Source organism: Temnothorax curvispinosus, unplaced genomic scaffold (assembly GCF_003070985.1).
Source record: "Temnothorax curvispinosus isolate PA1 unplaced genomic scaffold, ASM307098v1 QBEX01002391.1, whole genome shotgun sequence".
In the NCBI taxonomy this organism is placed as follows: domain Eukaryota; kingdom Metazoa; phylum Arthropoda; class Insecta; order Hymenoptera; family Formicidae; genus Temnothorax; species Temnothorax curvispinosus.
In genome coordinates this window covers 7,672-21,804 of record NW_020212171.1, presented here as the reverse complement: position 1 = coordinate 21,804, position 14,133 = coordinate 7,672, and the positions used below count along the sequence as shown (strand labels likewise).

The 14,133-nt window shown below is 36.7% G+C and overlaps 3 protein-coding genes across 6 annotated transcripts in view; 1 reads left to right on the top strand and 2 right to left on the bottom strand.

The window, feature by feature from the left end:
- LOC112451583 overlaps positions 1-2,087 on the bottom strand; it is a 3,313-nt gene extending 1,226 nt beyond the window's left edge. The window contains exon 1 of the mRNA XM_025011273.1: positions 1,114-2,087. Coding sequence (XP_024867041.1) covers positions 1,114-1,175 — 62 coding nt within the window. The 5' untranslated portion in view covers positions 1,176-2,087. The remainder of the gene's footprint in view (positions 1-1,113) is intronic.
- Positions 2,088-2,314: 227 nt separating this feature from the next.
- LOC112451581 (endoplasmic reticulum resident protein 44) lies at positions 2,315-6,371 on the bottom strand. 2 transcript variants are annotated; one of them, XM_025011271.1, is made up of 7 exons: positions 6,160-6,371; positions 5,265-5,346; positions 5,007-5,162; positions 4,566-4,866; positions 4,343-4,390; positions 3,626-3,921; positions 2,315-3,538 (listed from the first exon to the last, which is right to left on the bottom strand). In XM_025011271.1, exons 1-7 carry the CDS (start codon positions 6,214-6,216, stop codon positions 3,192-3,194), a joined length of 1,287 nt encoding a protein of 428 aa, XP_024867039.1. In that variant the 5' UTR covers positions 6,217-6,371; the 3' UTR covers positions 2,315-3,191. The 2 variants fall into 2 exon arrangements, with proteins under 2 accessions (XP_024867039.1, XP_024867040.1); XM_025011272.1 differs by lacking the exon at positions 4,343-4,390 and having other exon boundaries at positions 6,160-6,370.
- Positions 6,372-7,186: 815 nt separating this feature from the next.
- Positions 7,187-13,500, top strand: LOC112451579 (Golgi apparatus protein 1). 3 transcript variants are annotated; one of them, XM_025011264.1, is made up of 15 exons: positions 7,187-7,362; positions 7,498-7,858; positions 7,950-8,512; positions 8,612-9,029; positions 9,184-9,285; positions 9,469-9,747; positions 9,907-10,076; positions 10,311-10,428; positions 10,506-10,702; positions 10,780-10,999; positions 11,279-11,605; positions 11,679-11,858; positions 12,032-12,260; positions 12,438-12,544; positions 12,645-12,809. In XM_025011264.1, the coding sequence occupies exons 2-15, from the start codon at positions 7,544-7,546 to the stop codon at positions 12,807-12,809; spliced, it is 3,390 nt and encodes a 1,129-aa protein (XP_024867032.1). In that variant the 5' UTR covers positions 7,187-7,362; positions 7,498-7,543. The 3 variants fall into 3 exon arrangements, with proteins under 3 accessions (XP_024867032.1, XP_024867033.1, XP_024867034.1); XM_025011265.1 differs by having other exon boundaries at positions 7,187-7,367; XM_025011266.1 differs by lacking the exon at positions 7,187-7,362 and having other exon boundaries at positions 7,544-7,858; positions 12,645-13,500.
- The last annotated feature ends 633 nt before the right edge of the window (positions 13,501-14,133 follow it).

Below are 14,133 nucleotides of genomic sequence, written 5' to 3'. Positions count from 1 at the left end.
AACTTTTCGGAATGGATTCAGATCGGAATCGTTCAGTTATACCCAATTCTATTCTTACGCAGTAAATACGTTCCGTGTAAGAAGAAATCGCGTTATTTGGGAAAAAGCGTTATTTCGAAAACCGTGACTCAGTTTGAAGAGAATAAGAAAAAAACTAGCGTCATTGTTTACGTGCACTGTACTATGTGTAATAAGTAATAGAAGAATGAACTTTTCACGAGCTCATTAAACTCGAGCGAAGCTCGGCATAAATACGAAGAAAGCTTCGCTACGTCATTTCACGACATTTCAAAATCCTGAAACGGCTGGTCGCGTTAAACGAAAACGGCTGCCATTGCGCACGCATTCTTACACACACGCACACATGCACGTATTTACAAATCCGGGAGCAGTTCTGCCGAAGCTGATACGACCCGGACCGAAAATTTTTTTTCTTTACCTCGCCCTTTACGAGTGAAAATAGCATCCAAGTGCACATAAAGCTAATAGTCATGATATTTGCTATAAGTTAATAATCTATATAACAATAATATAAACAGTGATTACAAATAATAAAAATGACCACGATCAAATTTAATATTAATTATACACATATAATAATTATTGTGTGTATATGTAAATGTATTATTCCAATCGACGTTTTTACTTCTAATTCCAATCAACATTATTCCAATCGACATTTACTTCTAATTCTTCGAAAATCCAACGTACGTGACTAATGCTATGGTCGCACGGAGAACACTTGATGGAATTGTTGCTCAACTGACACGATATAACTATATTTATAGAAATAGGACAATCGCTTGATACTTTTCTTGATATTCATAACACTGCACGCTTACCTTTACACAATATTTACTCCAAATAATTCCATAAAAGTCCCTAATTCAATAAATTTACCGTGGGAATAATACTACGATCGCACGGAATTCACTCGACGGAACTGTCGTGCACTCGTTACATTTGTTCGCGAATAAACGTAAAGAATCATTGTCACGTTCGCTTGTTGTCCAAATACGAAGCAAAATTATATCGATATTAATCCTCAATACGCGTATACGGAATACAATCGTGCAAAAAGTCATTTGATAAAGGCGACAGTATATGACAAACCTTGCGATGCTCGTGCACCAACCCGCGCCGCATTTCGCCGAGAACGTAACAATGTGACACATTGAAAGGTAATGTTTGATTCCGAAGAACGGGACTTATTTCGGGAACGCGCAGTACCTAGGCACACACGCACACACACACACATACGTAACCCAACAGTACCAAACCGTGAATATCGGTATACGGTTCTACGCAGTTTTAACGCGGACGTACGATACTTCGATCGGAGGCACTCCCGATAAACTTTCGCGAGTGATATTCACCTTTAGACGGCACCGATCGCGACAAATCGACCGGCTTGAACGCAATCGTACGCTCCGGACGCGGGACTCTCCGTTGCTCCGTTTACGTTACCGACTAATCGCCATTTCACGGCTGATTGCGTTCGAGAATCGCAATTTGGCGATATCGAATCGAAGCGGCGAACCAATCACGTCGCAACGAGATATACATACGTTCTCTTCGTGTTGCAACGTGAAACTGGCGAGATTCAATTCGATTCAATTTGGTTTCCTCCTCATTATTCAATCCAGTATTGTATTTCAACGATGAAATTAATGCCGCTAAATCGGCTAAAATCATTATATGTTTACAGAAAGATAGAAGAAAATAAATCTGGAAAGCGCACGAAATGAATAAAGATTTTTTTGTGTTTTTGTTTAACATAAAAATACAAAAATCTTTTCTTTTGATAGATATTACAAATCCAGTAAATCTACCGCAGGAATAATACTACGATTGCATAGAATTCACCCGATGGCACTGTCGTACATTCGTTACCAAAAGCGAGTAAATTATTATAAAAAATGTAAATTATGCAACTAATTGTATAGTACGCCATATATACGTATGTTCCTTCTTCGCATTTCGGTCAAATCGATTAATGCAATTGCATGTGATAACGATCTCAAACGCTTCGCAAGATACTTCTGATAAAAATTTGCGCACGAGATTTACTCTTACAAGGACGATCGTGAGAAACACGGAATAGGTTGAACACGATTTAACGTGGAGATATTTAGGCAACGCCGACGATAAATGAATAAAACATAACAACGTTGTGACTTAGAAATTGTTTATTAACAGGCAAAACAATATCAATCATACAAATAATGCATCCTATAACTATCTTACGAGGGCACGCCGAGATTTCATTTACTCGAACATTGCGATCATGCGATAGAAAGAACTCTCTTTTTTTTCTCACTCTCTCTCTCTCTCTCTCTCTTTCACTTTCTCTCTTATACACGTCATTCAGAAACAATATTGCCCTATATGCAATACGGTCAATGGTATATGCATGCATACACGCATTACGATACTGTCGTACATTCTCGAACACATTTACGCCTCGAATTCTCGACGAATGTTATCCTGTATAAATTTTACTAATAATAAGTATTGTGCTAAGGATTTCTGATGGGATACGAGAAAGGAGAGATTGTGTAAATCAAATCTTTTTACATATAAAGGACATCTCAGGTTGATATCGGAATTGCAGAGATCAATAACGATATTAACTTGCACGATCGCTTTATAATATCTAGTAAAAGGATTTGATACGTAATTATCGACACTGGTAGATGCAAAGTTTCACAGTCAATATAAAAAATGCTCTCGGCAACTCACTTTATGAAGAACAGACACATCTTATCAAAAGGAAAAGAACCTTCTGTTCTTAGCCATTCGTTTGCCGACAATAGATCGCGCAAACGTACGAGATTTATTTTTATAAAAAATAAATTGCTATGTCATATTTTGTCTATAGATGTGAAAATCATGTATAATTAATAAATAATCTCTATTGACGGTTTTTTTTTTTTATTAAATAACAAGTGAGCAAACCAAAATATCAATCCCATCCTACGAAGAATACGAAGAGGGAATAAAAGAGAATGCGGAGAAGGAAAAACGGATTTCTTGAGGTCTTAGAAGACTCGCGTTATGCACTACGAAATTAATATGTATCTATGTCGAATGTTGGAAAATCCCCGAATTGTAATTCACTTTTTCTCTAATATACTGCATATAAATTAATTACGAAAGTCTCCCTGCACTGTATACTGCGCTCAATCTCATTACAATTCATCCTTAACTATTGTATATCTATTTTTGCTTGGCGCCAGTTTTTTAAACGCAGACTCCGGCGGTGTTGTGGGCGTTTTCACCTGTTTTCCAGTAACTGATATTTCATTGTTAGTAATGTCAGGACCGTAATGAAACTCGCGATGAAGCTTTCCGGAATACAAGTCCTGCAGAAAAGCCTTAAGTTTTCCTTCTACAAAAATGTCATTGAAGTCCTTGAATAGGTACATGTGTCTAAAGCTGTCTATTGCAATCAGTGGCAAATCTGCTGCACTTTTCCCTAAATGGTGCAGCGGATGCGCAAATTTCAGGCCGTCGGCGGTTAAGAAATTGATATTTTCTGAAAAAAAAAAAGCAATTAAATCACGATGACCTAAAGTTTTACGAACAATTGATAAATAATGTAAGTAAAATCAGGATGACATACGTTTTTCACTTATTAATGACTTAGTTACGATATATTTGTACTGCTTGACACTTTGCATATCATCAGGAGCATGAAACAATATAAGGAACGGCAAGCCTTCCTCCGTTAATTCCTCAGCATTTTCAAACGTTATTTCTCTTACAAATGGCACACATTTCTCCTGCGCCCATACATTTAATTCGTCATAAACAGCCAAACTTCCCTTGTAAGTTTCATCCGTTTCAACGGACAGGGCCTTATCCGATCGGAAGGCGATAATAGGCTCTCCTGGAGGATGCATTGCTTTACTTGCATTCCTACACATATTATTTCAAAATATATTCAAACTATAGACCTTTATTTAGTGGTAAATATACATTATTCTGTTAGTCACATAATATTAAAAGTACTTGAAAAAATATAACTGAAAAAAAAAAAAACTTAATTATTCTTATATTATTCAGTCTGCATAATAAGTAAAACATTTTTATTAACTAATCAAAACTTTCAAAATTAAAATGAATCACTATGTAAAAAAAAAATCAAAATTATCATTATCACGCCATGATATAACATGAGAAACTTGTCTATAAAAAATTTGCATCTAATATATCTCAGCGTAAGCTTCCAATAAGATTATACAATAAAAAAAATAAAAGATAAGAAATGATAAAAAAGATTACAAAACTATAATTTCGGTACAAAAGCCAACAAGCTTATGTATACCACTTTACTTACAGCAAATGTAAATGCTGTCCAATTTCACAGTTTTGATTGGAGCATGTGCTTGTCAAATGAAATATTATAATTATTATAAAATGCAGACTACACGCAATATTCTTATGTTAACAAACAGGAACTTTTGCATCTGTATCAGCTTCTTGCAAGAGTTATTTACATCATAAAGAGAAATATGTGTTACAATAATTCTACGATATATTAAAAATAAAAAATATCTTACCCAAAACCAACGTAGAACTGGCAATCGTCCTTCAAATTAGTGGCGACTTTTCTAAACAATGCATATTCCGGTACATCTTTCCTTTCAAAATATCCTATAATCATACGTTTTTTATCGTCAAGTTGTTCAAGCTCCCTCAAATCGAAAAATTCTTTAATAGGATCATCCAACTGCTTTCTGACAAATTCTTGGAATGCTTCCACTGATCGCTGCCCCCTGTATTCTCTCTTAGTTGGTTGCCCGTTTCTTATTACTTTTAACGTTGGATATTTGGTTATATGAAATCTAGATGCTACAGACGCTGTAAAAAAAAAATAACTCTTGTAATAATCTAAATACATATAAAGTCTAATCTGTTTAATAGATTTAATATTTAAATTTTGCTTATTAATGTAACTAAAAATTATATATACTTTATAGGCATATTTTAAATATACTCACTCTCACGGTCACAATCCACTTTGGCCATTACTACTCTTCCGGGCTGCGGGAATTGTTCTCTAATCTTATCTGCAGCTTCATCAAATATTGGAGCTAATAGATTACTAAAGCGGCACCATTGTGCATAAAAGTTGATAAACACCAGTTCATTCTCAGCTGAAAAAAATTTTAAATTGAAAAAAGTAGATACCACACTCGATTATTACTAGTTCGCTAGCATTCCCTGATATTTGTGGCTCATCATATATCATTTCTTACCTAACGTTGCATCGATATTCTTACTCGTGAGTGAAAGAGCACCTTCTTTCACTTCCTCTGCTATACTGTTGGGCAAACGTACCTAAAAATACACAGTATTAATTACACATTAATTACATATTGTATATTTTGCTCTATTAGAATCTAATTTCTATCAAGCGAGTTGATCTTTTTCTAGTTATGCATTTTGTGTCCTAGAACAGAAGTGCTTAAACATCGCTTGACAAGTATAATGTACTTTGCATTGATATATGACTTATCCTGAATTATAAATCTCCAACCTTGATTTTTAAACCATGAAATATAGACTACAGCTTTCTTGCTATGATAAATATTCTAACGAAAAACAATCACATAAATAAAACGCTTGTCGTATCTGCAAAAATTCGTCCCAACAACATGGAAGTATGCAAAGAATCTCCCAAAATCCACATATTGCAGCGAATCGTGATTTCTTTTCTCAATCAGTCTATGTCCCTTGAATTGTTTTTCTTTAAGGCGGGGTTAAATTTGGAATACGAATATTTTTTGGATTTTCTTTTAAAGGTTCGGGATAAGTACATCTTATCGACGTGTCTCCAACCGGGGGTTCCAGTTTTTTTAATACAAATCTTCTGACACCTTCCTTTTTATTGTCTTTATAAATTGTTTTTTTTTTTCCCCCAAATGCAAGGTTATTGTGAACAACGGTATAGGTTATGCTCCGCAGGACACGCCGAAGCAGAAGCGGTTTGTTGACTCGCGAGGCATTTAGGCAAATAACAATTAGCAATCGAAAGACAAATGGAAATTCGTAAGCCGTGGGCGATTCCCGTTATAGGGGGGAACTGTTAAAACGTTGACACCCCGCGAGACGTGAAATGACGTGGCAACGCAACTCCGTGAAGTTACTCACCAGCAGACACGCGAGTGTAAGTACTTTGACGCGAAATATATCACAGCGGGCCAGCATTTTGCGATTTCACGACGACTAACTCGACGGGGCGACGAGTTTTTTAAACACCATCAGTGAAACGGGCCGCTCTGTGCGTCAATTGCTACGAGCTATAGCGGCACATCGCACTGCATCGCACTGATCGCACACATCGCACATCGTCGAATCGAGCGTGGAAACATCCTCGAGGTCCTCGAGACATCGATTATCGCCGCGTCCATCGCGTGACGTTTTTCGAAATTCCAATAGGTGGAACTTTACGCGCGCGCACGTTCTGCATTCAATAAACTTTGCTATATTTTATTTATAAATATCAAGCGCTCAAATAAACGCGAACTCGTATTTTTTAAACATACGCGACGACCTAATATTAAATTGAATATGTATGTATTATTTTGAATAGATTAATTTATAGGATAAAATCACAGCGTAATATATATTATGCAATAAAATTTAATCTGTTTTAAAATTATAAAATTTAACTTTGAGAAAATAATATTTTTTATTTAATTTTTTTAATGCAACAAATCCTTTCCTTATTCTTCTCACGTCAATAATAGTTTTAATTTTAAAAAGAAATACCATGTGATGTTAAAATAGGACATGTTAAAATATATTAAATAAGATAACAATTCCTTGTATAAATTAACAATTCTTATAAACCACCAACAGATTATTTGTATTTCTTGATTTATTTATTATAATGTTTTATATTTGCATGCTATTATATGATATAAACGTACTTTATTTAGTAAAGAATTTGTTGTAAGAATTTGTTGTTTTCATTTGCCCCTCATGAAATTAAAAAAACAAAAAACAAAGCATTTTATATTTTCTCGCTTCATCCAAATTCCTGCGTTATCGACGTCAATTTCGCCGATACCGGGTGTCCCAGCTTAACTACCGATAATATACTGCGAACGGTATACCGTGTACCGTGTGTCCTGCAAGATGACGTTGTAAAAACACACGACCGCCACAACCGGTGACCTCGCTCCGTGTTTCATATTATTCCGCACCAATCGTATTATCTCGCTGGCAATTGCTGGTACTAATACTCTCCGCGTACATGACGTTCACGTCATACAGTAGATGATCAACAAGCATAAAAAAAGAGAGGAAGAAATAACGAAAAGGAAAAAAACCGGCCGCAGCAAGAGATCTGTAAGGTCGTGCTTCTCTCTTTTGTCGAGCTTCTTTTTCTAGTTAAACAATTTTCTCTGATGTTAAGCAACTCTCAAATGATTAAGCATTGAGTAATTCCACATGAACCGCGTTTAACGATGTATTCTTTTACAGAATTCGTAATAATGATTCGCTAAGAAGTGAGGCTTGAGCGTTAAGAATGGAACACACCGGGCAAGTACTAACCGTGATAATCATCCTGTCGGTGCTGCATTGCACAACGTCAACGTATTTTGGAGATGCGTTCGCGCAACAGGCCGACGAGTCCTCCAAAATCGGCTGGCTCTTCACCGACAGCTCCGTTCGAGCTAGGAGAGTTCAACGAGCCGCATATGATCGCAAGAGAGAATCCGAGGATGACGGTTCGCCGAAGATCATCAACGGCCAGTGTCGCGATAAGTTGAATCGCCTTTGCGGGGATATAGATGGGAACAACGACGAGCTCATGCTGCTTGAGTGTATTCAAACCTTCAAGGTATACGTCGTCTGCATTACGTGGAACAGGATCGAGTATCAGGGAACAGGATCGAGTATCAGAGATCTAATTGTTATTCCAAACGTTGCAGCCCACTGAGATATCTGGGATCAATCAGAAGTGTCAGGAGGCAATTTGGTCCTACGTCCAGAATATTACAGATAATCAAAACATAGAGAGGCTAGCCAGAAAAGCATGCGGCTCACAATTGGACACCTTACAGTGCTCCAGTTCCGAGAAGATTCATGGGGCTTATTTGTCTTGCCTGATCGACAAGCGGGAGACGGTCAGGGATCCTGACTGCATCACTTACATTCAGAGATTGGAGTGGATTGCTTTCAGCGATTTCAGAATTTTGACTCCCTTCAAGGAAGACTGTGCAAAAGATATTAGGAAGTTCAAGTGCGACAGTGTACAGCCGTACAGAGATATATCGCAAGGTCAGATATTGGCCTGCTTGCAGGAACACGTCGAGCAACTGCAGCCCGAATGTCGGAGGCATATTCTCCACGTATCCGAGATCCAAGCTGAAAATATTAAATTAGATCGTCAGCTGTACATGGCGTGTACTCACGATCGCATTAAGTTCTGTCCTAACATTAGACCAGGCAGTGGTCAAGTCTACAAATGCTTAATGAAATATAAAACCGATAGGTAGATATTTAACAATTTAAATGTAGAGTTGTAATACTAGTTCAAGAGATTCATTAATTCTATCTAAAAACCTATATTAAAATATTTTTGTATTGACAGATCAATGACTGCACAGTGTCAGGAACAGTTGACAAGGAGAGAGAAGCTCATTGCTTCTGACTACAAGATTAGCAAAGGTCTAGTTAAAGCATGTAAGGAAGATATCAGAAATAATCATTGCAGGCGATCTGTGTCCGAAGACAAAGAGATAAAGCTAGCGCAAATCTTGCTTTGTCTGGAGTCGGCTATGAAGAACGGCAGCAAGATCGACGGAAATTGTCAAGCGGAAATGTTTGATCACAGGAAACTCCTAATGGAAGATTACAGATTGTCGCCGGAGATTGTGCACAAATGTGCCAACGATATTACGACTTTTTGCAACAGTCTCGAGGTCGGCGGCGCCACGATACACTGTCTGATGGAGCACACGAGAACGAGGAAGAGGAAATCGAGAGTCACGTCGGAATGCCAAAGAGCGGTAATAATTGATAAAAAAAAGTTAAAAATATCACGATTAAATTTTTCCAGGATCAAAAAATACATTTATTTACATAATTCTTCTAACGTTTCTAAGAATATTATAAGGTGTTTCATAATCTTTTTATAAAATGTTGTATATCATATAATTTCAGTTGGAGGAGTTAATTATGGAAGCTGATGCCGGCGAAGATTGGAGAATTGATCCAGTTCTAAGAGAACAGTGTCAACCTGTAGTTAATTTAGCTTGTAGAGACGTAAGTGATTAATTTTTACATACAAATATAGAATCTAACCCAGGAAATAACTGGTGGCCACATATGAGAAATTCTGGATTCTACATGAAGTTTTAAACTTGCTTCTTTAATTCAAGTTTGCAGCTCATGTATTTATCAAATTTATTTATCACTTCCTGTTAAGCATTTTAATATCTAATTTAGGTGCACGGTGGAGATGCCAGAGTGATATCTTGTTTAATGGAACAACTAGGAACGGAGAGGATGACTGAGGCCTGTGAGACAGCCTTAGTGCAAATACAATACTTTATCGCCAGAGACTTCAAACTTGATCCGCAATTATACAGAGCGTGTAAATTCGACGCCGTGCGTTTGTGTCATGCAAGGAACGCGTGGGTCGGCAACGGCAAACAGATGGATCCTGAGACTGGACCTCTGGTACTGCCATGCCTGTATCGGCATGTGTACCTGAAAAATATGACGGTAAGATTATCAAGACTGTTTAATGGATAATTAATTCTTAATTAAGGTAGATTAATGATTTAGTTTTTGAACTGTGATGATTTAAATTATTAACACTGTTATTATTATTTATCATAAAAAATCTTGTTCTTAACTGCTTTTTGTTTATATTCCGTTCAGCTGAGAGGAGATTGCTTGGAAGAGATTAGAAGAGTCATGAGGCAGCGCGCTATGAATGTCGATTTGCAACCCGAGATAGAAGAAGTGTGCTTTAATGAATTGGCGTCACTTTGTTATGACAAAACTGCGAAGGGAGAAGAGATTCTATGCTTGCAGGATAATTTAGAGAAGTACTAATTATCTTAAATAATTAAAATTATACACATTGAAAAAGATTTGAAGCTATATTGCTGATAATTATTCATTATTTCATAATTATTATCTCTCTCGCGCAATGTTCGTACATGATATCAATAAAAGAATTTTTTTTTCTAAGCTTTTTTGTAATTCCAAACTATTTCTTTGATATTATTAATTCCTGTTAGATATAAAAATATTAAATTTCTTGAATTCGTTAATTGCAGCTTGAAAGAAAAATGTAAGTTTGCAGTTGGAAATTTTACTGAGGAACAAGCTGAGCGTGTTGAGTTAAATCCCATAATTTCTTCCGCGTGTCAACATATTATGGAACGTCACTGCGAAGTATGCCTTGAATTATTCAATCTACTTCGTTATTTTATTATCAATGATATTTGATCAATGATAATGACTTGTTCTAGGAGGTATTAAAATACGGAAAAGATGAAGGAGATATGATGGAATGTCTTATCGAACACAAAAACGAACTGGATGCGCGCACCGATTACAAATGCAAAGCAGCCGTGGAACATTTCCAATTGATATCCTTGAAAAACTATCATTTTACATACAAATTTAAGGAGGCATGCAGGCCTCACGTTAAGAGATGGTGCCCTAAGTAATTCAATTTCTTGATATACAGAATTTAAATATTGTCGAACTTAAGAATAAATTGTATAATACATTTTAACGTAGATCAAAGACGAAAGCCGATGTGATAGAATGCTTAAGCTCGATCGTGCAGGAAGATATAATGAAGGATTCTCAGCATCGTGTGATGAAGGACTGCAGGCAACAGTTGCGAGCACAACTTTATCAACAGCGAGAGAACATTCATTTTGATCCTGTTCTGCAAGCGACCTGTGCAGTAGACATTAAACAGTTCTGCTTTCACGTGGAACCGGGCAATTCACAGGTAGCGATAATATCTATCTAAGATAGTACTCATATTTTTTCCGCCGAATTTACATTGCATACATTGTAACTGATTTTAATTGGATGTTTTATTTGAATGTTTAAATGTTTATTTTTTACATTTAAATACAATTATTATGTTTTATTTTTTAAATATTAATAGTAAGCAGTATCTGTTCTTTCTTTTTCAAATTTTGTGTTGTTGGTTTTTTGGTTAGATGGCTACTCTAAGCAAATTCTAATGTTACGATAAATCTTACTGAAACTTGGATTGTTTTAGGTATTAGAATGCCTGGCGTTGCACAAGTCTAAACTATCGGACATGTGTCATAAACAGCTGTTCAAAGTTAGGAAACAAGAGTTTCAAGACAGCTCCAGTGATGTACCTTTGCTGAGCATCTGTCGAGCCATGATCAAACAATACTGCCATGATGTGAGCAAATCACAAACTTTGGATTGCCTTAAGAGATATAAAGACGAACTCACTTTCGACGATAAGTGCAAAAACATTGTGGTTCGACGAATGATTGAACAGAATACGGATTATAGGTTTAATACTGCATTGCAAAGTGCATGTGGTTCTGATATCGATAGACATTGCAAAGAGGTAAAAGAAATTATCTACAGATAATTTAACATAATGTAATAATTAATTAATTCACGAATACGTATTACTTCAGGTATTAATACACGAACGCACTGACAAAGAACTCGAAGGAAAGGTAATTAAATGTTTGAAGATCAGATTTCGGGAATCAAAGCTGACGACTAAATGCGAGCATCAAATGGCTAACATCCTCAGAGAAGCTGCATTAAATTACCATTTAAATCCGTTATTAGCAACGATGTGCGCGCACGAGGTAAAAAAAATCATAGAATTATAATTTATAATTTATCCCAAGAAAATTTATAAGAACTTATTTTGAATAACTTATGATGAATATTTTGAATCTAATTGTTGTGCAAGATTTTACACTTACTGTAGAATTCAATTTCAATTAAGTTTACGAAATTCTTCTTTTGTTTCTGTTAGATTGAAACTATATGCCGGTCAGATGAAAACGAGCCTGGTGCTGTCGAGGAGTGTCTTAAAAGGAAATTTAATGCGGGAAATCGAGATATGAGGGAAGAATGTCGTTTAGAAGTTGCAGATTTGATAGAACAAACCAAAGCTGACATCAACGTGGATCCCTTGTTGCAGAAAGCTTGTGCTGTAGATATCAGCAAATATTGCGGTGCTGTACCTCAAGGCGCGGGAAGACGTATGTAATATTTTTTTTATTAATAACCACAGGCTAGAAAACACAAAGTAATTTTGCTAAAAGTAAATGGAACCCTTCAAAATTAAAGTCTATTAAATTTTATTGACTTTTATATATACACGCATTAAATATATGATAGTAACTATTAATAATTTGAATAACACAATTGTATGACAGATATAATGTGCTTGCAAAATGCGTTGGAAGACAGCAACAAATCTTTGCAACCTGATTGCTACAAAATGCTAACTACAAGGATGGAAATGTTTAAAAATGCTGCCAAGGTCTGTGAAAAATACCCTGTTATGTATATCTATTAATTTTTTTTTCATTGCGTGTCTCGGAATAATCGTGGAATAATAATTTTTACTTATCATGTTACAGTTGATCGCGCCAAATACGTTCGAGGAGTTATATTCGACGGTGAATCGTTCCCCAGCGCGGCGTTACTTCATGATCGTCGGTTTTACCATGATCGGGGTGATCTTTATCGTCGGTATGTTCTGCGGCCGAGTGACCAGGCGGACGATGATCATGAAGAACAAGTGACGACACAGCCGAGGCCCGTCCACTAGTGAAATGACTTTGGTGAAATTCGTCGAAGAACTGTAATAAACTATTAACACGTGCGTTGATCTGGTCGGCGACACGGTGTGCGAGTTCACGATAAGAGAAGAAACATTGGTCTTTTTATACCTTCGTTTACGAAGTTTTTAAAATGCGGATCTTTGTATTAATAATCGGAGGAGAACTACGAGATTTTTGACGCGGCTATTAAGTGCACGCGATATTTATGCAAAACGAAGATTGTAAGCGTCTAAGAATATACGAACATTCGAGGATTTAACAACGCGTATAAGGAGATTTAAATATTTAGAAATATACTATACGTTACTGTAACATATTATGATTCCAAAAAATACAGGGTGTTCTATAGGGTGTGTGACAAGCTTCAAGAGCGCATCTCTTTATACTCGTCAAGAAGAACGCTCTTAAGTTTCTTACACGAAGTAACGAAAAAAGAATTATGTTATGCGATATTACGGCTTTATACTCCCATAGATCGAGATTACTGCGAAAAAGAGATATTATATTCCGAGTAGGATCGAAATTTTAGATTTTTAACGATTCTTTTTTTGAAAATGCAATAATTTTCTTTTATTAAAGCGAGCGACACTATTTCGTCTTTACCTGCGAGAAATTTGTTTGAAAACAAGGAATAAAAAACAGTGAAATAAAATAACCAGCGAATTCATTCGCCTTTGTTCGCGGGGACGCAATTTTAACGAAAAAGTAGCTGAAGTGCCAACGATTCTTGGAATCACTGGGATTTCTTGGAACATATACTGCCTAAATGAACGTGTATACTGTCGTTTCCCGGAATCAGCCTTGATTTGGAAGTTCGGAGAGTCATCATAAGTAGCGAAAGTACAAGCACCTAATTATTCAAAGTGCTCTGTCTCTCTTCCTCCTCTCCCAGGGGTTTCGCTCAATCTTCGCGATGCAATTGCAGAGAGAATTGCGATGCCGGTTCACGAATAACCGTTACGAAGCGACCGTGCAACGATTATTTCCTGTGGGACTCTCGTGGTCATCCCGCGAAAACGACTCCGCGTACGAGCATGCGAGCGGGTGAAACATGAGCGGGAGAGAAAAAGTGACGTTTCTACGAGTCTGATGAGCTCTCTCGTACCTCGCGTTTGCGATACGAGGTACGCGAACGAGGCTTTTCAAATTGAATTAAATTCCAAAGAGACACGCGCTCGGTGGGCGTAAGTTAGTCCGAGTCTTCCACTTTTCAAGCCTCAGTTCCTCGCCCGGGGCTTTTACGACCGACGCACACGTATCTTCGTCGTGCGCTCTCATATGACGG